Source organism: Idiotropiscis lumnitzeri, chromosome 17 (assembly GCF_059441095.1).
Source record: "Idiotropiscis lumnitzeri isolate Australia: NSW breed Sydney's pygmy pipehorse chromosome 17, RoL_Ilum_1.0, whole genome shotgun sequence".
NCBI classification, from domain to species: Eukaryota; Metazoa; Chordata; class Actinopteri; order Syngnathiformes; family Syngnathidae; genus Idiotropiscis; species Idiotropiscis lumnitzeri.
Window position 1 is genome coordinate 9,805,888 of NC_142407.1, and position 24,360 is coordinate 9,830,247.

Here is a 24,360-nt window from a genome sequence, read left to right on the forward strand (position 1 = left end):
GTTTGATGTCAGCTGCTATGAGATGCTACACAGTGGTGGAATTAATGTTTTGGCAGGAGTTTGGTTTCCATGCTTTGGCAAAATTTCCTTCCTACAGACGCTACATTTAGAATCATTGGCATTGAATTGGTTATTAAAGTTAATTTTTTTGTTAGTTTGTGCTTTGCCTTCAAATACCAAAAAATAGATAAGTTTTCAATTGAGCTTTTCCCTTCAAATACTATTCACCTAACGTTTTTTTGTTATTGTAACATTTGAAACAGTGCAAATATGACATAATCTCGTGTTACATTTTTGGGGCCGAAGCAAAATGAAATATTTTCTCTCGGTTCTGTTAAAGGCGATTAGGACTTTCGACCGTGTAGACTTGATTCTTGTAAAATGCCGTTTTTGATGTGATGTAGAGTATGAATCTTCATATTTTTACATTTGACTTTGGAAACGGAAAAAGGACATTTCGTACGGCTTGAGCTTACATGAGACGAGGACAAAAGGGAAAATTTCCTTTTGGGTGTCTCCCTTTGGGTTTCTTTGTCGGCTGGAGCGTCGTGCGGCTTTTCGGGCTTCTACTGCAGGTATCGGTAGACCTTGAAGCAGTGGTTTCCCGAGTCGGCCACGGCCACGTGCCCGTCTGAAGTCAGCGCCAGTCCTTGCGGGCCGTAAAGCGGGTCAGCCGATGTGTTGATGTACGACAGGAAGGAGCCCGTGCTGTCAAAAACCTGAGGGGCACAAACACAAAACACAGTTGGCATCACGGTGTGCGCAATTTGCGGGAGAAGATTGCCTGCTCGTAAGATTATTATTTTGGCTTCCTTTCCTCTTTTTAATCATTCTGACTTCAGTTGTTAATAAAATGACGACTGTTTGGTTTACATATATTCACATCGAATTTTAACTCTTGTCAAAGTGCAACTTTTTCGTCTGATTTTCTGTTTTGACCTGTATCCTGCTGTTCCCCCAGTCGGCGACGATGATGTTGCCGTTGGTGTCTACGGCGACGCCGGTGGGCGCGTTGAATTGTCCGTTCCCTTCGCCATGAGAGCCGAACTTGAAAAGGAAGTCGCCGTCGGCGCTGTACACCTGCAGGCCACAGGAAGTAGAGCCGTGTGGGAACGGGTCGGACGGGTATGGCCGTTGCGACGACAGGTCGACGATCGTACCTTGACCGAGTGGTTGTGGAAGTCGGTAACAACGATTTCGTTCTTCTTGTTGACGGCCACGAAGTGCGGACCTGCCGGGGGAGGACGGGCACACAAAGCAGATCAAGCCAAATTTTCGGCAGGCTGCTCCGATTGGCTTTGAGCAACAAGTCCATGATCCACCAAGCGCCACACTCACGCCACATAAGGCTTTTTTTATTTTTATTTTTTTTACGAAAATTTGAACTATTCTCGTGAAATTGCGACTTTTTAACTCCTGAGATCATCATCAACGTTTATCTTGGAAATGCTAAGACGTTTTGTCAACATTGTTTTTCACTTGCAAATTGACAATTTGTACTTGTTTGCACACTAAATTTGTGTGAATTATAAGATTTTCACATTTCATGATGAAAAATTTCAAATTTATTTGTATAATAATCCACTTTTTTTCCCCAAAAAAATTTCAACTATATGCTCATCAAATAATGACTATTTTTGTTATTTACTGTGACTTTATTCTTGTTGAATTACATTTTTGTGGGTGCGGAGAAAACATTTTCTCATAACATTTGTACTTTAAAAAAAAATATTTCCTGAGGTTTTAAGTCCTTTTTTTATAACGTCTTTCCTCTGAAAATGTACACTTTTCGCCCTAGTATGAGGTTATTTGTATCCCCGCCCCTGAGTAGATTTTTTTTTCTGCTCGAAAGTTAAAAATTACTTGCTTTGAGTAATTTCTTATTTCAAGTTAGAGCTTTGTTAAAGCTAGAACATTTTTGTGATTTTTTTTCGCATATAAAAATGACTTTGATTCAGTTGGTGTAAGCCAATCTCGCCTTACCAACTTTATTCTTGTATAACATCTGACTAGATTTCAACTATACTTTTTTTTTTCTGAGGAGCGCTTGGTGGAAACTAGCTGGACCAGTCATGCACAAGCATGGGGATTGATGAGCCCCTCTAGTCGTTAGTTTGTAGCACTGACAATCACACGGAACAGAAAGTGAAAACGTTGCGGGGGTGGCAGTGCAAGTTGGACGGCGAAAAAAGTACTTACTGAACACTGAGTCTGACTTATTAACGTTTGGAAGCAGTTTGTCTGCTGAGTGGAAAAAAATACATTGCAACAACACAAACACAAAAGAAAACAAAACAAGACATACCAAGACAACATTAGCATGTCGTTCACTTGACATTGCATTTGCATGACATAACTTCTTGTCGTAACAGTCCATGTCATTTTGTAACTAATTAAAAAGTTTTGATTTATTTTCCTTATAATTTGCAGCTTTTTTTTTTTTTAAGTAAAATGTTTTTTGACTTGTTCACATTGTATGATTTTCTTTTTCCCACAGAGTTGTGACATTTCCCTGTAACATAGACTACCGCGCCCCCCTTGTCCCAGCTATTTTCAGTTTGGCCAGAGTGACTTGATTACTTGTTGCTTTCTGGTCCTCTCCAAGTCATGGTCAGTCAGAATTACTACTCTGATGGTGCAAGTGTTGCTCATGTTTGTTCTTATCTTTATCCGTAAGTGTCGAGGGTGCGACGGCAGCGGCAAGTAGGCATGCGCGACCTGCAAATTGTCTGTCGGCAACGCCGCGTCCTCCGAACTTGGTGACCAGCTTGCCGTTGGCCTGGAAGATGAAGACGCAGCAAGCCTTGTTGTCCACAGTGATGATGTGCCCGTTCTTGTCAACGGCCACGCCCTTCGGACCCATCAGACGGCCCGAGCCGATCTTGTTCTGCGCCACCGAAGCAAAAAGCAGCACATGTGAGTGTTTCTTACATCACAAAGTACATTCCAAATATGCGCATGGTGACTTGGTGAGAATAGTAAACTAGACTTCCCCCGGCACCAAAAGGAAGATGTGGTACTTTTAACGCCCAAGGCATGTGCGCCTGTCTCCCCAAAATAAAGTGTGTGTCATCTTGCGCAAAATGCCCAATTTCAGCTGCCTCACCTTGAACTTTCCATCTGAGGAGAAGATGCTGACCCAGCGATTGTCGTAATCGGCCACCACGATGTCGCCACTAGAGTCCACGCCGACACCGGTCGGCCGCTGCAGTTGTCCCGGGGAGCGGCCGCGTACGCCGAAGCGCATCTTGAACTGGCCATCGTTGGAAAAGATCTGCGCAGAAACACGTTTAATGTGATGAAGAGGAGGAGGGGAAGGATGAAGGTGAGCGAGGCCGACCTGGATGCACTGGTTGTTGCTGTCGGCCACGACCACTCGGCCGTTGGCGGACGCCGAGATGCCCTGCAGGTTGGTGAACTCGCCTCGCTCACGGCCGCGCGATCCTGGAACCAGATCACAAAGAAAATAAATAAAATAATAATAAATAAAAAAAATAGCAGTCATGTGCCAGAAAATGTCAGGTAAAATTGACATTTTTTTGAGTATGGCTGCATGTCACGCGTCATCATGACACAAAAAATTTCAAACTGCTCGTCAGACTGGTTGCGTCACGCACCCTTCTGCGTTCACTAGTGATGGGTAAAGGAAGCTTCAAATCTGCTTCATGAAGCTGTTGTAGTAATTTTTGGACTCCAGTAGATGGCGCTCTCGGTTCAACATTGGGCTGAAAGCACACAAACTTGCCATTTTTTAAACCCTTTATTTAAATCAACAGTGCCATCTACAGGACACAAAAACTACAACAACTGGTTCATGAAGCAAATTTGAAGCTTCATTTTCGCGTAACGTGCCATCAATCCACAACAACACGACACGCTTCCCTACGGCAGGCGGCCGAGCGTCTAACCGACTCTGTAGATGAGCTCGTCCTCAATGGGGTTGTCCTTCCTCTTGGCGGCGGCCTGCATACTGGAGGGCCGCCTGACCGCTTTCTGACGGATGTGCCCGGCAGCGGGCGACTTGATGCGACGCTTGAGGTCATCGGGCGAGGGCGGCACGTCACAGGGCTTGTGGGCACGCAGGCGGAAGGGGCTGCCGCGCAGGGGCTGGCCGTACAGACTGAGCACCAGGGCGTACTCGCCCTCATTGCGCAGCGTGTAGCCCACCTCGTAGGTGCCATTCTTGTTGTCCGTCACCTTTGCGTCGGCAGCACGGCTCCCGTCCGAGGCGGACAAGATCTCGGCTTTCAAAAGCGCGTTGCCCGTCTTCACCAGCTCGCCATCCTGGGAAAAGAAAAAAAAATATATGGTTAGGGTTTGAACGGAGGGCTTTAAACTAGATTTAGGTTTTGGAAGTAGGTTTTGAAAAGGGTTAAGGTAGTCCTCTCTTTGACTGGTTCAACGAGATTGTCGCCAAAATGCTAACTCAATATTCTTACTTTGTCTTTGGTGGTGACGGTGATTGTGTGGTGCTGCCCGGTGGCAGCATGACGTAAACCCTCACCCGTGGCCACTGAGGTGTGCGCCACGGCGGACGTGGTCAGCAGAACGCCGAGATTCTGGATGGACCGTCGCAGGCCTTCGGTTTCCACCTGAACGCCAAATATTCCAGTCAGCTGAAAATTTCGTTCCTAAAAACAGCAAACGTGTTCGGTGGACGTGGTTGGATGCCTACCCGGCAGTCCAGGTGTGCGTTCTGATGCGGTCGCTCTGAGAAGTCGTGTCTTGCCAGCACCGTCATGCGCTCGCTAATTTGTTTCTGGACCAGCAGAACCTGAACATACAGCCAACATCTTATAGGACGATCTATCCTCCGCTCAAACTATGGATTCGAGTAACTGTTTTCAGTAATACTGACTGAATAGTTATTTACATAACATGGGTTCATGATTAGGTGCTGTCACCGGGCCTTTGGGATACTGTGAGCCAAAATATCAAATGCTGCAAAATGCAGCAATACGCGCATAGTTTGTGGAGTTTTTTGCGATGAGAATATTATTGATGCCATCTTGCAACAGCGGTGAGGCTTACCTCGGTGGCGCTGCCGTGATCCAGCGCTTGCTTGGTGAAGCTGCAGCTACTCTGGATGTGATCCCTGCCTTGGAGGAGGGCGGCCAGCTGTGTCTGGAGGACCTTCTGTTTGGCACTGCAGATGTTCTCCAGGTCGGCCACCAGCTCCGTCTTGCGTTGCTCCAAGGCTTGCTCGAGCTCCTGGAAGGTGTCGGTTATCTCTGCCACCGCCTGGTTCTTGCGCTCGCTCAGCTGACGGGAGATCTCGCTCATCAGCTCGATGGCCGCCGTGAGCTGTGGCAACCTGTGGAGGAGTGCCTCTGTTACACATTGAAAGTAGTTCAATATCATACGATTTAGGGTTGAAAAAAGTCGGTTTAATTTGAGGGAGTCATAACAAACAATTGGCACAGATTCAGTGATATGGCCCATATGCTAATCTCCATTCGCACAATTGGCTTTCACATTATATATTTTATCATTAACCTAAGAGAATATTTTGTTTACGGGTCAGTTTAAACTGAGAGCTTCATGGGCAAATGTGCAAATAAAGAACTTAAAGTAGCTTTTGGAAAAGCCGTTGTCAGTTACCTGCTGTGGATGGCGTCCAGCTGGCTCTTGAGCGCCGCCTTGTGCTGCTCCACGACATCGCGCAACGGCACGGTGAGGTGTTCGAGGTGCTCGCCTTCCGTGCACTCCAGACACATGGCTGTCTCACACGACTCACAGTAGAACTCCATCAACTGTGAGGTGGGAGGGCGGGGTAAAACATTATCGAGACCCTGCATGGTTGCCGGCAGAAGCACTGACCAAAACATTGACAACCTAATTTGGTCATGAAATCGTAATAATTTAGTCCCAGTCGTTGAGTAATTCATGGCCAAAAAGGACGTTTGAGATAGCACAATATAGCTGCAAAGGCAAACTATATCAAATCGAAAGGATCATAAAGCATCAACACTGTGCTTCTAGCATGTACACCATTATGAACCCATGTTCCATAACTGCCTGTGAATTATTCAACGCTTACAAACCACCTTCACATAAAGCTCATCAATAGTATTTATTCATTTGTGGTTGATGAAATCACTCCGTTGAAATCAGATGTTGCCAAACCAAATTTTTAAAGCCACCAAGAGGCAACTTTGCAAATGTTAAAGAGGGAATACACTGCAGCTCACTTTATTGTCTTCATTTGATTGTTTTTCTTGGCTGATCAGCTTCCAATTCCAGTAAAAGCAAGTGGATGTTAAATTTTTTTTGTCCAATCAGATTTCAACATTTTAGGTCAATGTAATCTACCCGGGGGCCTTTGCAATGGCACACATACGTTCATGGACTGTTTCTTGAACCAATTAGATTTCAAATTCATCCAGTGAGCTGCCCTCTGATTGGCTGATCACCGTGCACGAACACCCCCAAAAACCCTCAACCCACCTTCCCTTTGTGGTTGGGGCAGCTGAGCGGTTTCCCCGCTGCAGCACTGACAGACTCCAGGACACTGCAGGCCTCGGGTCTCGAACACTCGGGTTCTCGTTGTAGGACCTTAATGCAAAGCAAGTGTTTGGCTTTACTTTCGCTTGGGAGGGAATCAACAGAACATGGCAATTTGTCTTTACCTCATTAGTAAATCTTATAACGTGATCCAAATAAATTATCCAGCTAATTAGTAAATACAGTACACTACAGTAAAATTAGTAGAGTAAAATTATTTCTATTTTTTAAACGTCTTTAAATACTAACTAAATCAATAATAAAAAAATACATATAATTAACAAAATAATTAGATTTATAATAAACATAAAATAAAGCAAAAATGAATATAGAACAAAATATTACATTTAAGTTTATGACAACAATTTGGTGAAACCAAAAAAATGAAATGGGGAAAAAAACTAAAATGAAAACTACTTTAAAGTCCCCTTGAAAGAGCAGCGGAAGAATAAACATGCAGCTAATAAAAAAGAAGTGCATCAACTTTTATGACTAAATAATTGCAAGAATGGTTTATTTTACAATTTAATTAGGAATACGACAGTATAAGAACTGTATGAAAAGCAAACTTTTTTTTTTAAATGTGCATTGAGTTAATTACATCATTTCTATATTTTATAATTGAAATACCATTACATGTATTAAATGATAAATTCTGCCGCTGCGCACTCTGAAAAAATGGTGTGTTGAAATGACTCAATTTTCTTTTGTCAGGTTGTTGCACAAAATAAAATCATCTGGCTCCAGATACATATTTGAAATAGTCCACTGAAAATACCAAATACAATTGAGTAAATTTATCAAAAAATATTTTTCAGTGCAGCAAAATAACAAAGAATACAATAAAATTACAAATTTTATGTAAATTAAATTTGAATGAATTTAAAATAGATTGAAACAGTTGCATAGGATAACAACAATCAGTTACTTTTTCAAATGAAAACATCCAGTGTTTTATTGAAACGCAAGCGGTGTCACAGCAATTTTAGATGAAAACTGCATCAAGTTAAACAGAAAAAAAGAATGAAACATGAAATTCCTCAAGAGACCATGAACAGGTCTCACTGCTACAATAACAACTATTTTGTTGAATCAACAAGCGGCCCCGGATGGAGGTGTTATTGCACCCGCCTGCCTGCTGCAGGTTCAAATGTCATCATTTGGCCCTCAAAGTCAATTGCAGAGTCTGGCGTCGCTGCCCGAGACCCTCGAATGTTAACCAGCTATTCCGGGAGACAAAGTACCAAGCACACCCAAACTGACATCAGCCCCCCGAAATAAAGCACATTGTTGAATGACAAACCTCCATCAGGTTGGTGATGAAGAAGTTGTTCTGCAGAGCGCTCACTCCTTTCTCCGGCAGAATAGACGTCTGCCGACACACCGGGCACGACAGCGTCAGGGACTCGGCCGGAATGTAGTTCTGCAGGCAGCTAGACGGGCAGACGGACAGCTTGATAGGTATTGTCGGGCATGGTCGCTCGTATTTCATTGGGATGAAGGGGAGACAAAAATGTGTTCCTGAAAGCAACATAAATACCCTGGAGCCTCAGTTGGGCTGGGGCAAAAACATTGACTGAGTCGATTAAGATCACCACAAAACTAGGTCGACAGGTTCCGATATTGCGCCTTTTTGAGTCCAGTTGGCACTGGTTCTGCATATTCATAATTTAATAACGTTACGTTGTGCTCGCATGGCACACTCGCTCCAAGGCAGGATTAACGGCGCTTTAATGCCGCTCATTCACTTGACACGCACACACACACACACACAAATATTCACTGCAGGAAACATGCCCATATTAGGACATGTGCTGTATTCAGGATGTCCATGGGACATGCTAAACTGTGACCAATTGGAGTTTTTGTTTTCAAGTGTGGGCAGAGCAAGGCAGCGAGACACTCCTATCAAAAAACAGCCAAGAACCTACAAGGAACATCATTGAAATCCACTTTAAAAGCCATGTCTAAAAACCAAGCAACTGCAGACAGATTGGCAGTCAAAAAACAGGGAAAGGATTATGAACATAAATCATCTTAGAAATGTGCACATTTTAATATGCAAATGAGGGAGGTGTTACCTTTCGCAGAAGGTGTGCAGACAGGGCAACACTTTGGGGTTACGGTAGTGGTCCAGGCAGATGCTGCACACCAAAAACTGCTTGTCGATCTGACGCACCACCGGACTGGCAGTTTCGCCTGACTCCCGCTTTGCCATGGCTGAGGTGCACAGGCGCTCACGGGCGCCAGCCAGGACCCCCCAAATTCTGAAATAAAAGAGAGGAAAAGTCAAGCCAAGCCGGGAACGCCAACAAGAAAATGGACTAATTCCTTAATTAGGGAGAAAAAGTCGTCACTGTTACTGGCGAGTTAATACGCCTACAATGAAATCAGCAGGCAGGCCAAAAAAGGCAGGATTAACAAAGTGGGACACTTTCACAGTCAAAGAAAATCAAAAATCAAGTAAAATGCAGTCAAAAGTTGGTCAAATAAATCAAGTCAAGAACATTAAAAAAAAAATCAAGAACCAATAAAAAAAAAGGACAAGCACAAGTCAAAAACACAGAAAAGAAGAGGTTAAAAAATATATAAGAATCAGTCAAGACTAAAGTGAAGAATCAATTAAAAGTTGAGAACAAGCCCCTGAAAAATAAAAAAGGTAAGGAAAAAAAACAAAAGTAAAAAAGGGGGGGTTAGCAACAGAGAACCCAAAAAGAACCAGTTAAAGAAACAGTCAATTTACTTAATCCAAAATGTGTGCACATCTGCCACTGCTGGATTTCGTGGCCGCCTGCTGTGACTTGACACACAATCACGCTGAATGGGACTGACTGCAGGTTTACAATATGATGGCGACCGATCACAATGCGCTTTATTCATAAAAGTGTGCCCCGCTTCTTTTGAATATGTTTCAATGCAAAATCCAAGTTGAGAAACAAGTAAGAAATAGTAAAAAACTAACTAGTTAACAACCAAGTGAAAAAATTGCCCAAAAAACAAACGCAAAATCCAAGTACCAATCGTCAAAAAAAAAAAAAAAAAAAGTCAAGGACTACTTCGAACCAGACCAAAAACAGTTTTGGGACCAGTCAGGAGCAAGTCAAAATGGAGCATTGAAAAAAAAAAACATAAGTGAGCAACTTTAAAAAATCAAAAGGAACAGCCAAGAAAAAAGTCAACAAACACATTTAAGCAGTCACAAGCCATCTCAAGAACCAGCCAAGAACCAAGTTCAGATCTAAGTGATTAAAAAGAAGTGAAAAAAAAACAAACAAACAAAAACAGTTAACAATATCACGTTGAGATGACACCTGAACCACGTGAACAACAGACAAAATCGAAATCATCATCAGTGTAACGACATTGGTCTAAATTTAGTTGCGTGCACCAGCGGCCAGATCAGGACGCTCGCTAAAATAAGATTCCTTGGAGGGAGAACGTTCTAAACAACTCAACTATTTTTGCTCCAGCTGGAAACACACAAAACAAAACGCAAAACTATGTTCAACTAAACATTGTGCTAAGTGTGTCAAGTTGTCAGATGACCAAAATGTACCCGTAATACTTCTGACCCCACAAAAAAACAGAGGTTGGAATAAGATTATGGTGCATTCAACACCGCCGGAAAATTGGAAAAACCCCACTTGGGAGCTTCAATCTCAAAGTGAAAAAATAAATAAATCTAAATCCCTTTGGTGGGAGCTTCCACAGTTGCACAAAGTTGGGATACATCGATTTGCCTTGACTGGACACAGAAGGGGCTTTTTCTAATCCTGGATCTCAAAAATCCCAGTTTTAACAAATGCACCATTCGAGAATTAAGCCATTCGTGAAGCATTTGCCATGAGCCACACAGTCTACATACAACAAATGCGTGCACACACACACATACTCACATAAAACTGACAGGAGGAAATGGTATCCTACGACTTCCTGCTTCCCACTTCCTGTTTTGGTGCCCGGAGGCCGAAAAACAGATGAATTTATAATAATGAGCACTGTAAACATCATCTGTCATGAACTTTCACACGCTCACGCACACACACACACACACAGAGTAGATGCCTTTACTTACAGTGAACAGTGTGAAGTGCGTCATTCTTGGGAGTTTCTAGTTGAATGAGCGTCACAAAATCCAAGCAGCATCCCGGACTGATCGCTCACTTGCACACCCACAACTTCCTATCCTGCAGACCACTCTCTTACCCCCAGCACCACACACACACGCACACACACGCATGCACGCACACAATTGAGTGCTCGGATTGGTCGGGAAGCGAGGAAGGGGCGTGAGGGAGGAGAGGGGAGGTTGCATCACGGACCAACAATTTCTGTTGGCTGGCTGGAGGAAGTTTAACTCTCAGATGGCAGGAGAAGATGCAGCGACGTGGGAATGTCGGAATTGCGGAAGAGGAACTGGAAATATATATACATACATACAACTACAAATTTCTAACATTTTTGGGGTACAAGTACAAATTCCGACGACGTTTGAACTTGTACTTGGACTTGGACTGTAGACAGTCGCTCAATGACATAATGCACAGATTTCGGCTTTTTGTATCAGTGAAGTTTGATGACTCACCATGGAACCTTAATAAAGCGCCGTTTGTGACTTGGCAGCTTCTCCAATTCCTTCCAACCAAGTGTCAGTGTGGAGCGTTACATAACACGCGACTGCACGTTAGTGACGGAGAGCTTCATCTTAATGACGTCACATTCTGGTTAGCTGCTGTACCGCTGGGATATTTAAAGGAACAAATTATTTCAGGATGGGCAGTTCAACCCTGCAGCGCCTAACCACAACCCCCCGCCCCATACACACACACACACACACGCACACACACACACACACACATTTACACAAAGCACGCACCACCTCCTCCCCCTATCTCCTCTCGCAATACAAAGATTACGAGGAACACACAGGTTGCATAATGTAGTCTGTTCAAATGTCTGTTTATTTTATTTCCGAGAGGGTGGATTTATTAGTCGTGTGAAGAGACAATGAAAGTCAGTGAAGGCATGTCAGAGTCTCAAACGTGTTGGTTGTGAAACGATGAAGGCGACATGGTGATTACATGGCCTTGCCTTTCGATCCGGATGGGATTCCGACTCTAAATTCAGAGCGATTATAATAAATATCTATTTTGAAAACACATAGATGGCAAACATCTGAACGTGTGATTTGCACGTTATGTTTTCATTGTTCCCAATGAATTAAAAGACAATTATGATTATGACACTCAACAATTAAAAAATTGGCATAATCTTAAAAAACGGTTATTATGTACAGTTATTATTATTATATATGTCACGTTGTCAAAATAGTACTCATTTTACAATGCGAGCTCTTATGACGCCAAACGGTGATCCTGACATAAAACACGCGCTGATAACAGTGTTTGGAGCCAAAACTTGAGAGAATTCGTCAGTAACCGTGGCAACACAAGATGGCCGCCCTCCGGCTTCAGCCGTGATAGGCCACATGCAGTCCAGGTTATTATGAATGTCCGTGATTTCACTCTTCAATATTCATGAGAATGAAAAGTTCTTAAGAAGGATCTACTGTACTTGAATCATGATGCTCTAATATTGTTTCATCAGTTGCATTAAAAAACATTGAAATACTATAATTTTTCATAAGAGATTCTGAGAAAATATATCACCCAAAAATGTATGTATGAATCATGAAGGCCTAATTAATCGCCTTTAATCTTGCTTACACAGCAAACAACCAAAACTTGCTTTTAGTTCGTGCTCTCAAAACCTCATCACGATTTTATTCAGGAAGCACTTTTAACAGCAACCATAACTGCACCAAGTCTCAAACTGTCACCACAAAATAAGAAGGCGCGCCCCACCCCCAAATAAGTCCCATTTAGGTGATGTGACTTCAGCATGCATGTGATGCCCCCCCGCTGCCTTCCCCATGCCGCTCCACATTCCTGCCATGCCAGCTGGACATTCCGCTCTCCAATTGCAGTCTCGCAACAACAAACGACAGCCGGAGACTGAGGTTTCTTTTTGGGACACTCCGCTCAGCATTTTACGCTGACATTTGCACGTTATCATCGAAACACAAGAAATCCATGTCCTCGTCAAGGGAGGTGATGTCAGGGCAGATTCCACGCAGCCTCATTTGGGCACGCACGACGGACGCAAGACTCACGGGTAGACTTAGGACTTCCAGACACACGTCTCAGCGGCGGCCTCTCCTCCTCCTCCGCTCGGGGCCACACCCGCCCATCCAAACCACCACTACAACCAAAATGAGAACAGGCATTAGGAGCGTGGGTTGGCAATCAGTGTGCATGTGTGTGTGTTTGTGTGTGTCACTTGTCAACGAGTGTAGAGGGGAAGCCTACCAGCTGATTGGCTATACGGGGAATGGGCGGGGACGGGCTGGACCAATGGTGGATAAGATGAGCAGACTGGAGGAGAGATAGCAACAAAGAGGCGTGTTTTTTTTAATGTTTTAGGAATTCCTGATATCCTCTGGAAAGAGACATTCAGGGATGATGTGTGTGCTTCTGCGTGTTGCCATGGCGACTGCATCCGGCACAGACGGCTTCCCGCTTAAATCCTCATCCCTGCCAAAAGGAAAGGGAAAAAGCAAATCAATGCCAATAACAATTTTTATAATTAGGGAAAAATTGTTATAACACACAAATGAAATGTAACACAAGAATCTAATTTATTAATAGAATTAAATATGTATGTAAAATGACATACTGTATTTCATCAATTAAATACAAATAAATAACAGGCGCCATTAAATTGATAGAAATTAGCCTTTAAGATAACAAATGTGTTAAAAAAAAACATTACCTATACACAATTAAAATATAATTATGTTTTAAAACGTATATTGAGAGGACTCCAAAAAAGTCTATGAAATATTACAAAATAGTAAAAACCACAACGTGAGGGGAAAAATAGGCGTTAGGTTCAAATCCGAAAAGCAACTTTTGCTTTTTGTTACTCATGTTTCTAATTATTTCTTCCCATCCATCCATTCTCTGAGCCGGAGCCTCACTCCTTTCACATGTTCCAAATATTTTCATGCGCATCATCTGTTCCTTGTGACTGTTTTTTTCCGAACGTGTTCATGACAAAGCCATGAGTTTAAAGCAGCCCGCTCAAAAAGAACTTAAAATGGGTTACCAAATGCGAATGACTTTTAACACGGTCGAATAACAATAACATTTGCCGACTTACAGTCTGAACCGAACTCGCTTGTTCCGAATGGACTTCCGGTCCACCAGGAAGCGCCCGCGAAATAAACATTTTTAAAAACGTAGAAGAAAACGCGGAGGCGGAAGGTGCTGCCAAGGAAGGAAGAAGATCAAACATGTCTGCTCCCAAAACCATCCCCAAAGATGCCCAGGTAATTTTTTAATGCGGCTTTTCGCGTTCTCGTGGTGGCGTTTTATCCACTAATCTTGTCCCGTTGTGTAACTCCTTTGCGGCGTTGCTCGCTGGCTGGCTCGGCCGCTACTAGCTTCTTAGCATATCCGTTGATAACAATGGATAGCGTCTGGTTAGCTATAACCACTGCTAACCGGATGGCTAACGTAACTACAGTGTTGTTACCATTACTTGATTGAATTAATTCAATGTGAGGGTCGGCGTTTCTTGGGCGATGCTTAATCAAACCATCGTCTATGTCCACAAAACACCGTGCAAGTGTATACAACTAACGTTTAGTACGTATATATATTAGATATGTATAATAAATTAATGCAGTGTGTATGCATTGTATGTATCAATGTATTTCAAAGTGACACAACGTGTAAAATGATTTTTTTAATGGTGACTACGTTAATTTAAAACCATTCTCTGACGGTATACAAAGGACAAAATTACCCCAAAAAATGTCAATAGTTTCTTTATGGTGACAAATTGGCTAAATTATTATTTTATTTGTTTTCACTCCAGGTGATGATGCAGATCCTGAAGGACATGGGGGTCACTGAGTATGAGCCCCGTGTCATCAACCAGATGTTGGAGTTCACTTATAGTAAGTCTTTTGCCATGACAAAAATCATGATGCGAGCTACTTATCGTGGTGCCGTCACGCTTTCATCTTGCCTCTGTCATGCTTCTGTCAAGCCCGACTTTCATCACGCCTCCTGCTATTCTCAGGATACGTGACGAGCATCATAGAGGATGCCAAGATCTACGCCTCGCATGCCAAGAAGGCCAACGTAGACGCAGATGACATCAAACTGGCCATTCAGTGCCGCATGGATCAGTCTTTCACGTCGCCGCCACCCAGAGATGTAAGAAAACGCGTGTGCGTGCCCACTTGTTTAGATTTGTAGGCATGAGTGTGCACATTTGGTCTTTTTTTATTAGATTTTTTTTTATTTTTCATACTTATGTGTGTATGCATTTAAGTGTGAGTTTGTTTGTGTATATGAGTAGGCATGTGTGTGCATGTTTGCTTGTCCATCAGTTCCTGTTGGAGGTGGCCAGACAGAAGAACCAGACGCCGTTGCCCCTCATCAAACCGTACACGGGCCCCCGCCTTCCCCCAGACCGTTACTGCCTGACCGCCCCCAACTACCGCCTCAAGTTTCTCCCCAAGAAGGTAGCATCAGCCGGCAGGATATCGGCACCCCGTCTCAGCGCTGTCTCCAGCAGACCGGCCACACCCACTCTTGGTCAGTCCCCGTCTACCCACCAACTATGTAGCACCCTGTTTTGTTGGATAAACTGAATTCGTAGTAAAATTTTTCAACAGAACAAATCACCTCCATGGGACGCTTATCAATTTTGCATATTTTTGGGTGGGTATTTGTTTGGAGGGGCGGAGCTAGAATTCACTGACCACACCCCATGTCGTTTTTTTTTCAGGAAACACGTCGGTTCAGTCGTTGGGCGGCACCAAGGTGGGAGCGCCGGTGTCACTGACAGGTCAGAGGTTCGCCGTGCAGATCCCGCCTTCCTCACAGAGCGGCAGCACTAAAAGTGGTAAGGCGGCAAATGTCCAACTAGGCAGGCAACTCGGGTCGGTGTTCCGGGGGACCAATCGATTGTTCTGTCCTTGCAGCCCCGCTCAGCACGCCCGCCGCCTCCAGCGTGCTCATCAACTCATCTCTGATTGGCTCCAAGAACATCCTCATCACCACCAACATTTCAGCTCAGAGCGCCGTCGGAAGTGAGTCGCTCAAGAGGAAACACCAGGATGACGACGATTATGATGCCATGTGACATCACAGAACAGGATAAAAAAAAATGTACCCTCATACTTAAAATGCACCCTTACCGATATGCTCACTTCACGTCACCCAATGACGCTGCCGCCCCAACACAAACTTTCAAACTCTGGCAGATTGACGACACAACAACTTTTGTTTTGTTTTTCTCCTTTAATCCTAAAAACAATTTCAAATAAAAAAAAAAATGTGAATGATTATGACCAAGCATTTAAGTCACTTCCTGTTTGTGGCAAAGTTAGGGCACAGGTTTCGACACACATCACGCGCATCGCAAAAAAGTTAGCGCACATGCACGACTAAAACGACCACGACGACCAATCACGGCACTGCAAAGAACATGCTCCGCCTCTTTCCCTTCAGGGGCGTGGCCAACCACTGCACAGAGCCAAAAGATCCAAAGCAAACTATGCAAAAAAAAAAAAAAAAAAAGCTGAAGGTTTTTTTTTTTTTATCCCCCTTAATGCACTTGATGCCACAGGAAACACTTCATACTGGCTAAATGGGGTCATGGCACTCAACATTTTTGGGACTTTTAAAATGGGAAAGAAGGCTGAGACAAGTGAGACGCTGAACGCCGCCAGCCGCTCAAATTGGGGGTGGAGAAAAAGAAAAAAAAAAGGCGCCGTAGGAATGTTGCAAGTGACACGGACGGAGAGTGACGGCCCCCTGTGGGTATAAACACCTTTTGAAAATCGACAATTCTGTACAAGATGCCATCATCATCGCCACAGGAAAAACCGCTAAACATTCAAAAAGACATTTCAAAATAAAAGCAATGTAGCTTCCTTGTTTGTTTACATCCTTCAACCGACGATAGTGTAAAGCTTCTTTGAATAGCACAGCAAACAAAGGTTTGTATTGGCAAAAAACAGAAAGGCGATTAAAACTTTTTTTTTTGCAGTCAGCTATAGTTGGGGCGGGGCTTGGAGGAAAGTGAATGAAAACCTCTTTTGGCAAACAATGATACTTTACAGTAAATAAAGGTTGCAATTCACCTCACATTTCAGGTTCTTCCAACAGCTGGATTTGACAGCAAATGCAGGTTTTAAACTGCAGTTACATTTTTTTTTTTTTCGGCACACTACCATTCACGACAAAGAAAGCTTTCAGTTGACCGGCGTTGATTGTAAAGTAAAAGAAAACCTTGTTGTGGTCAACTTGGGTAGTTTGCCTAAAAGTGGAAGGTAGACAAAAACCTCTACTTGCTGTTGTATGCAAAGAACCTTGGCAATCCTACTGGTTGAGAAGCCAGAATGGCGATCCTTCAGTCGAGACGAAAAGTGGAGAAGATGGTGCGTCAGATCACCGAGGCGACGCCCAAATTTGGCGCCAGCCGTCCTTCCGCCGGGGAATGTTAACGTGCGTGTGAATGTGTGTGTGCGCGTGTGTGTGTGGGCGCGCATGTACGTGTGTCGAGACGCGTGGCTCGCTCCTAGCAGTCCTCGTCTTTGTCGTCAACCACGCCTTTGAGGCGGAGGCGGGCGAAGTCCTCAAAGACGAAGTCGTCGTCCTGGGAGATGCTGCTGAGGAGAGAGACACTTTATGGCTACGCTACACGCGCTCACGCATGACATCTTAGGAAATACTCACTTGGTGTCGAACTCGATCAGGTTGGTGTCGATGGGCGGGTCCGACTCTGGCACGGCTGACGCACAAACACACAGGCACGTGCGCGCACAGGTTAGCCCATGTGTCTCGAGGTGGCAAGGTGAGGTCACACACGTGCGGACACTCACCTGACTGCGGGCGCGACACGGGGGGCTCGGCCGGTTTTGGGTGCATGAGGATGAACGGCAGCTCCACGGACACGTCGCTGCGATGGACAACGAAGGGGTCAGGAGGGACACACACACACACACAATTTACTTCTGTCGCTCACACACAAATTTTCGTGACTACTACTCAGACAATTATTCACACACACATTTGTGTGACTCCTCACACACATTTTAATTACCCCGCACTTTAAACACATGAGTCTCCTTTACAAACAGGTGCACTTTTTGTGACTCCTTCACGTGGTACTACTCCCTACTCACACACAAACGCTTACACTTTACTGCCTTGAGACACACACACACACACGCACCCCCACACACTGACTCCACCCACACTTTAATGACTCTCTCTCTCACACACACGCGTTAGTGACTTCACACACACTGAAGTTACGCCTTCATATGCACACACACACATTCTTTTGCAACTCCTACACACACGCACGCTCCGCACGCACATTTTGACTTTTTCTCATGCCCACGTTCACACACACCAGCACTTTTTGGAACTTAAGTGACTTCTTCACTCAAACACACACCAACGCCACACACATTTTAGTGAGTCCTGAACACAAATGTGTACCCCTACTCATAAAAGTACTTCTGTGACTACTTCTCACACACATCAAGGACACACTTTAGTGACTTGGCTGCACACACACACACACACACTTTCTTCACACACAAGGTGATACACTACCCTCCACGTGAGACCACCAGCTTGACTTTGACCCTGTAGGACACCAGGATGCCCAGCACCTCCTTGTTGGTCACATCTTTGACGCTGCAACACACACACGCACACACATCAGCATCAAGTGACACGCGTGTGTGTGTGTGTGTGTGTGTGGGCACGTTACATGGTGGAGGAGGCCAGGTTGGTGTCTTCATGTTTGAGCTTCCCGTCCAGCGCCAGGCCTCGCTTCTCGCGGTTCTTGTCAAGGGTGGGCGTCAGGGTGTACACTTTGCAGAAGGTGGAGCTCGACGACACCTGGTCACTGACACGCACACCACGGCTGTCATTCAAAGTTCCCCCAGACATAATGATCAAGAAAAACTGCACTGTATCATATACAATTTAGGATTGTTTGCATGTGTGTCTGTAATGGGTGTGGCCTAACAACCCACAGCAGCTCCTTGCGAGCGTTATATACTTTTTTTCTTGCCTACACTAGTTATACAAACACTGGCATCTCAAATAAGCTTTTATCAGGCAAATGAATAGAAATGTTATGAATCCATTCCAGCCTCCCCCCAAAAAAAAATGTGTTTTTTAGCATTCAGGAAGCAATTATACACTGTACATTTTTTTTATTCAACGTTTAGTGTGATGGTAGCCTTCAGCTGAGACTGGCAATACGTACAGAGCTTGAAGCCATGTTTTTGAACAATATTGACTCACTCGTGTCTCAAGGCGCCACTTTGTTGGTATTTCGATGACAGTGACTCGCCTTGCCCACATGTGAGGGCATTATAATTCAAATTTTGGCTCACCACGGCAACAAAATTGACCAATCGGATAAACACGTACGTTGGGATACTCACTGGTAAGTACTAAATAGGGCTGCTCAATTATAAAATAAAAAAAAAAAAATATTAACCAGAATTATTTGAGGAATAATTGAATTTACGAGTATTCAAACAATGGGATTGGCGTTTACTTGCTATGCAAATGGCCGTAGAACTTTAGTAACATATAAAGCAACAATTTCAACAGAACGCTTATTATTTGAAGTCAAGTACTAACTTGTATATTAGAAATTGGACTATTTTAACAATGTCATGAATAATAACATAACATGATTATGCCAATTTTGTAATTGTTGAGTGTAATAATCATCATTGAATTCTGATTAATTGCAAAGCCCGTGTACTGAAAGACACTCAAATTTGACGTGACAGTTTCGCACACGTGTACTTACTCGGCCTCCAGCTGCGCCACAGGACATTTGTACTGCGCCGTGCTGAACAAGCAGATGTCGGCGTACTGACGCACTGCGGGGACAAGGACACACAAATGCACACAAGGGGTCAAGGTAGAGCTAAGCGATACAGCTGCATTTGCCATTTCCATTGACTTTTTTTCCCCTCTCCCTCTTTGCTTATAGAAAAAGCACTTGACAAGACTCAAAACAGGTTTTGGCTTCTTTTTTTCTATTTACTTTTGAGATTTGCTGAATTTCTTTTGTTTGTAGCAGTTATTTTTCCAGCGAGGCTTTTTTTTTTTTCTTTCCCCGTCAGCATCCACACTTAATCAACTTTGACAGAAATAATGAACTCGCGGCAGTGCAAATAGCTCATCTTGGTTTTTGTGCTCTTTCTATAATGCCACAAGGTGGCCCCAATGCGCTGGCGAAATAAGAATTGGTGTCAAGGAAGTTGGGGCGCAACAATTATTGGGCAACTACCTTGATAATGAATTCGTTGAGGGACCCTGTTGAACATCAACTAGTCTAAATCGTGAATTTCAGCCTCTCAATAGTAATTATTCTCCATGAAAGAAATCCGATTCTCTCTGTTTACTTTAGAAAACAATGATCAACATTGTTGCTGATTTTCTGACACGTTCTGGACCTAATCAGTTTGCGAACCATCATCAATTCATGGTTATGAATTTTCTACAGTGGCAATTTGAACTCATGTTTTGTTTTTGAATAAAGCAGTGGAAATGACACTCATTGAAAAAAAAAAGAAAAAGAATCGATGGATTTATCATTATTAAAATAATTGTTAGTTGCAGCCCAACAAGAATGTATGTCGTAGTCATGTCGTACTCGTTTCTCATGTAAAACATGTTCAAAAAACATGGTGTGAAGGCTGACCTGAAATCTTCACCCTCTTGACAGTCTTGGTGGAGTTGTTGGTCACGTGCACGTTGACGCTGATGGGCTCGCCGTGGTAGTACAGCTGATACACACACACACACACACACACACACACACTCGTCACGCGACATGCGCTACCCCACCTTGTGAATACGCGTCTACCTCCTTGTCCAGCGACGCTTCCAAGTGCAGCGACCTGTCCGACATCAGGAAGCTGCGAGTGGTCTCCACCATGGGCTGAGGCCCCGCCTTCTCCGGAGCGTACTGCACCTTGCGGATCACCAGACGCACCGAGTTCCTGAGAGAATGAGTTAAGTTGGAAGAGGACCAGTGAGAGAGGAAGGAGGGAGGCAGAGGGGGCGTGAACAGTGAGGTGCATGCGTGAGTTGAGGGCAGCGCGAGCGAGCGAGTTGAACGCTCACCTCTTGTGGATCTTCTCCTCCATGTTCTTGGCACAGAATGCTCGGATCTCAAAATCCACGCCGCACGCCTGCGTGCATTACACAAACCACACCAACTTGAGTTCACCAAATCCTTTGGGAGGAATGCTCCAATGATCTATTAATCCGGTTATAAAGCAAAAGTGCGGTAATGCCTGCGCCATCTTAAGCGCCGTTGACGCAACTGCGACTACAGTCATGAACATAAATCGTATTTGACAACAGGCTAAATTTATTGAGCTTTAATTTTCCTTATCCAGCCGTTAAGGTGAACCATCCAATGCCCCGCCCACTTGCGATGTCACCAAGTTTGCCTTTTGCCCTAATCAAGTGAACTTCAACCTTGTCAAGTTTACCTTGCCAGTGTCTTCAGGTCCGGGCTGCAGCGTGACCGAACACGGAAGGTTCTGAGGGATCTACATCACACACATAATTTTAGTGATACCTTCTCACACACTCACAAACTCTCTCACTTACACTTCAGTGACAACTTCACACGCGCACCTTAGTGACTTCGCTCACTCCCTTCAAAACACACACACACACACACACACACACACACAAACACAGACTGTTGGCTTGGTGACGTGATGGCGTCAGTAACAAGCTGCAACATGTGTGTGTGTGTGCATATACACATCTGCGTATGTGTACTCACAGTGAAATAGAAAGGGTGTGCATGCTGGCCCAACTTCTTGAGGAGCCGCTCCTGCAGTCGACTGTTGGCTTTTCGCTCTTCGGGGACAGGCGGGAAGGCCTGAAACAGGAAGTGAGATCACGTGAGCGCGGCGGGCCTCGGCAACCAGCAAGTGTGACGGCGTTGCAGCTACCTGAAACGTGGAGATGTACAGGTCCTTGCGGAAGGACAGACCCAACACGTCCAAGTCCTCACGGCCATAACGGAACGCACACGTCAGCGTGACGAAGACTATGCACGGGAAAGATGACGAATGGGCAATGTGAGCAAACAGCTGTGAAGAAGGATTAGACTCTGCCGCCATACCTTTCCTGTCCTTCAGGTACTCAGGATCCACCAGTATGACACCGTCTGTCCGCAAGGAGACAAAATGACGACAATAATGGTGAAGTGATAGACCTGAGCATGAGGTAGGTCATGTGATGGATCAGGTGACTCACCTACTGGGTCCACGTGGTCCAGGTGGTCCACAAAGTCCCGCTTTCCCAGGTAAACCGTCACCTGCCCACACCAGACCACAATTGCATCACAACACTATAGAAGCTTCATCTCCTAATTCCTGTCCAGTTTCCTATGACCATCTAGTCACCTTCTATAGATGCTCTAGTCACCTACAACCTTTAATTTCTAGAACCTACTGATCACATTCTGATAGACCCTATAGCAGGGGTGCCCAAGTCCACTCCTAAGGACACTCTATCCAACCTTAAATGATCAGTATTGTTATCAGACATCTGCAAAGCTTACTGACTAGCTGATGGGGGGGGGGGTCGGAAACAGGATGGATTGGGGCTCTCGAGGCCCGTAGATGGGCTTTCTACCACCTTCTAAGTGTCTTCTACAGCTTTTAGAACCAACAAGTCACCTTCTACTGATTCTATAACCCTGGAGTAAGATTGGGCTCACCTTACAGTTTGGACTGGATTTCTTGAAGACTCTAAAAGAAGAGGAAGAAGAAGAATCAGTGTGGAACAGGAAGTAGCAACATCAGGTGAGGAGATGTCACTCTGGTGACTTCTTCCTGTTGGCTCACAGGAAAGATTTGCTTTAAATGGGAAGTCACTTTTCGACTTTTGGGGATTTTTTTTAGGGGCAGGAGCCAATGCATCAGTATGGTCACAACTACCAATTACTTCCTTTCCCACACCAAACAGGAAGTAGCTGCGAGTCAAAGCAGAAGTGTCACAACACACAAGTTATCTCATATATGTGTATTTTACATCCACATAGAACTATTTGTGACTTGAATTACAGATACGCTCCATGTAATCAATGATTTGTGGTGCAACGTGCAACAATTCAACTGTCGCGCGCGTGCGCGCTGTATGCTGACACAGCGGGTGGAGCAGGTGAGTTTATTCCAATGAGACGTAAAACAAATATTAAAACATGCCGCCGGGTGTTCCTCCAACGTTTCAAGCGTCTTCAGAAAATACAGTCGCTTGCAACTTGCACACACTTGTACATTTTCCCATCGAATGGCTCATTTGTCGGGCGTGAGAACAACAAACATAGCGAACGGACAAACAAACAGAGGCGATAGTCATCTATTTCCGTTCCGCTTTATTTGACCTCGCTCAAAATGACAGATGTAGTTCAACATCCACCTTGGGGAATTGCTTCAAATAATGCACCGTGGACGACAACAACGGCGCTCAGAAAACGAACCGTGGATTTCCATTTAACAACAAATATCGACAGATTTAATCAGAAATGCAAGCAGAGCGACAAAAAAAAATCAAATGTGAGATTCGAGTGTCGCGGAGACACAGCTGGGGCTAGCAGCTAACCCGCTAGCTAACCCCACCCTGCTGCGCTCGCCGTGCCGCCCGAAAACAAACCCACCGAACCCTGCACACAAAACAAAAACACCAACGATCGCTTCTTTTAATCGAAAAGAGGCACGATTAAGACACGCAGATCGCCATCGCGGCTTGACGAACAACCACTCGGGCCAACGGCGTGATGCTAACGAGCCCGCGGAGGCTAGTCCGCTCGCTCACCTCGTACCCGCCTTGTCGCCCATCTCCGCGGCTGGCGGACGTCAAGAAGGACCGGAAGAGACGAGCCCGGACTCGGTCGCTTGAGTCGTTTGGCTCGAAGGGATTTTTTTTTTTTGTGGTTCAGCCTTCCATTCGTCTCAGCGAACCGCTAAGCGGGTATGCTAATTTCATGAAGCGCCGCCTCAGCTTGCTGCCACTTCCGCAGAAGCTGCTGCGCTGTTTGCCTAGCTCACTTGCAGCTGGTGTGTGCGTGCGTGCGTGTGTACGTGCTCGCGCGCCCCTGCTGCAGATGATCACGTTGCGTCAAACGCGACGCCCGCACGCACACGACGTCACCGTGACGAGTTTGTGTGCGCGTCGAGGGGTGCCTTTAGATACGATTCTAAATGGTTTCGTGACCGCGCTCGTCTCCCAAAACACTGAAATCATCTGTCCCCATTGGAATGAACGGAACTGCAATTAACCCTTTCCGGCCATGCACAAAACAAATATCCACATAAAAAAAACACAGGTTTAACTCATTCTGTCAATCGTGTTGTGAAATTGTGAGAAGCAGTTATAGTTTGGTGTTACATAGTCATGTGTATCTGTAGTGTGCAATGTATTGTACATTGTAAAGTGGAAAGTATGCTTTGTATTGTGATGTAGGTGAATTACTTCATACTGTGTGCTGCAAAAACTAGTTTAACACAATAATGTGCTGTGTAGAGCAGTATATTGTAATGCCGTAGGAATGCAAGTGTAGCATTGTGTATTGCGTAGCTATTGTGTAGTGCATCATAGTATAGTGAGTGATGTAGTAGTGTGTAGTACTCATTTAAAGCGGTTTGTCATGTTTTGTAGTTTTATTGTGTAGTGCCGAGTACTGCAATAAAGACCGTTGTAG

The 24,360-nt window shown here is 44.5% G+C and overlaps 3 protein-coding genes across 9 annotated transcripts; 1 reads left to right on the forward strand and 2 right to left on the reverse strand.

Annotated features, from left to right (window-relative positions):
* On the reverse strand, window positions 1-13,776 carry LOC148320123 (tripartite motif-containing protein 3-like). 6 transcript variants are annotated; one of them, XM_088279364.1, is made up of 20 exons: window positions 13,726-13,776; window positions 12,873-13,097; window positions 12,677-12,765; window positions 10,580-10,705; window positions 10,401-10,451; window positions 8,586-8,771; window positions 7,808-7,937; window positions 6,448-6,555; window positions 5,602-5,753; window positions 5,032-5,314; window positions 4,676-4,774; window positions 4,440-4,592; window positions 3,909-4,284; window positions 3,341-3,444; window positions 3,107-3,274; window positions 2,719-2,887; window positions 2,200-2,244; window positions 1,161-1,231; window positions 940-1,080; window positions 1-719 (listed from the first exon to the last, which is right to left on the reverse strand). In XM_088279364.1, exons 6-20 carry the CDS (start codon window positions 8,720-8,722, stop codon window positions 567-569), a joined length of 2,289 nt encoding a protein of 762 aa, XP_088135490.1. In that variant the 5' UTR covers window positions 8,723-8,771; window positions 10,401-10,451; window positions 10,580-10,705; window positions 12,677-12,765; window positions 12,873-13,097; window positions 13,726-13,776; the 3' UTR covers window positions 1-566. The 6 variants fall into 6 exon arrangements, with proteins under 6 accessions (XP_088135490.1, XP_088135494.1, XP_088135493.1 ...); XM_088279368.1 differs by lacking the exons at window positions 12,873-13,097; window positions 13,726-13,776 and having other exon boundaries at window positions 2,200-2,241; window positions 12,677-12,826; XM_088279367.1 differs by lacking the exons at window positions 12,873-13,097; window positions 13,726-13,776 and having other exon boundaries at window positions 10,401-10,462; window positions 10,579-10,705; window positions 12,677-12,826.
* On the forward strand, window positions 13,741-15,931 carry taf9 (TAF9 RNA polymerase II, TATA box binding protein (TBP)-associated factor). Its single transcript, XM_088279373.1, has 6 exons — window positions 13,741-13,894; window positions 14,446-14,527; window positions 14,653-14,789; window positions 14,966-15,173; window positions 15,367-15,483; window positions 15,563-15,931. The coding sequence occupies exons 1-6, from the start codon at window positions 13,859-13,861 to the stop codon at window positions 15,721-15,723; spliced, it is 741 nt and encodes a 246-aa protein (XP_088135499.1). The 5' UTR covers window positions 13,741-13,858; the 3' UTR covers window positions 15,724-15,931.
* On the reverse strand, window positions 15,862-23,820 carry LOC148320125 (arrestin red cell). 2 transcript variants are annotated; one of them, XM_088279372.1, is made up of 16 exons: window positions 23,475-23,820; window positions 22,378-22,408; window positions 21,912-21,972; window positions 21,778-21,822; window positions 21,605-21,702; window positions 21,433-21,531; window positions 21,131-21,190; window positions 20,757-20,824; window positions 20,497-20,632; window positions 20,332-20,416; window positions 19,432-19,504; window positions 18,370-18,507; window positions 18,210-18,293; window positions 17,468-17,544; window positions 17,322-17,376; window positions 15,862-17,251 (listed from the first exon to the last, which is right to left on the reverse strand). In XM_088279372.1, the coding sequence occupies exons 1-16, from the start codon at window positions 23,495-23,497 to the stop codon at window positions 17,164-17,166; spliced, it is 1,221 nt and encodes a 406-aa protein (XP_088135498.1). In that variant the 5' UTR covers window positions 23,498-23,820; the 3' UTR covers window positions 15,862-17,163. The 2 variants fall into 2 exon arrangements, with proteins under 2 accessions (XP_088135498.1, XP_088135497.1); XM_088279371.1 differs by having other exon boundaries at window positions 15,862-17,254; window positions 23,475-23,818.
* Window positions 23,821-24,360: the final 540 nt, after the last annotated feature.

Excerpts from the sequence above, each read along its gene's own strand:
- LOC148320123 (XM_088279364.1), bottom strand. The coding sequence starts at position 8,722 with ATGGCAAAGCGGGAGTCAGGCGAAACTGCCAGTCCGGTGGTGCGTCAG. Across the intron at positions 7,938-8,585 it reads CTGCACACCTTCTGCGAAAG|CTGCCTGCAGAACTACATTC; the intron begins GTAACACCTCCC and ends CTGCCCGTCTAG. Across the intron at positions 2,245-2,718 it reads TGCCGACAGACAATTTGCAG|CAGACAAACTGCTTCCAAAC; the intron begins GTCGCGCATGCC and ends TTTTCCACTCAG.
- taf9 (XM_088279373.1), top strand. The coding sequence starts at position 13,859 with ATGTCTGCTCCCAAAACCATCCCCAAAGATGCCCAG. Across the intron at positions 13,895-14,445 it reads CCATCCCCAAAGATGCCCAG|GTGATGATGCAGATCCTGAA; the intron begins GTAATTTTTTAA and ends TTTTCACTCCAG. Across the intron at positions 14,790-14,965 it reads CGTCGCCGCCACCCAGAGAT|TTCCTGTTGGAGGTGGCCAG; the intron begins GTAAGAAAACGC and ends CTTGTCCATCAG.
- LOC148320125 (XM_088279371.1), bottom strand. The coding sequence starts at position 23,497 with ATGGGCGACAAGGCGGGTACGAG. Across the intron at positions 21,703-21,777 it reads GTACCTGAAGGACAGGAAAG|TCTTCGTCACGCTGACGTGT; the intron begins GTATGGCGGCAG and ends TCCCGTGCATAG. Across the intron at positions 18,508-19,431 it reads GTGGCGCAGCTGGAGGCCGA|TGACCAGGTGTCGTCGAGCT; the intron begins GTAAGTACACGT and ends TGTGCGTGTCAG.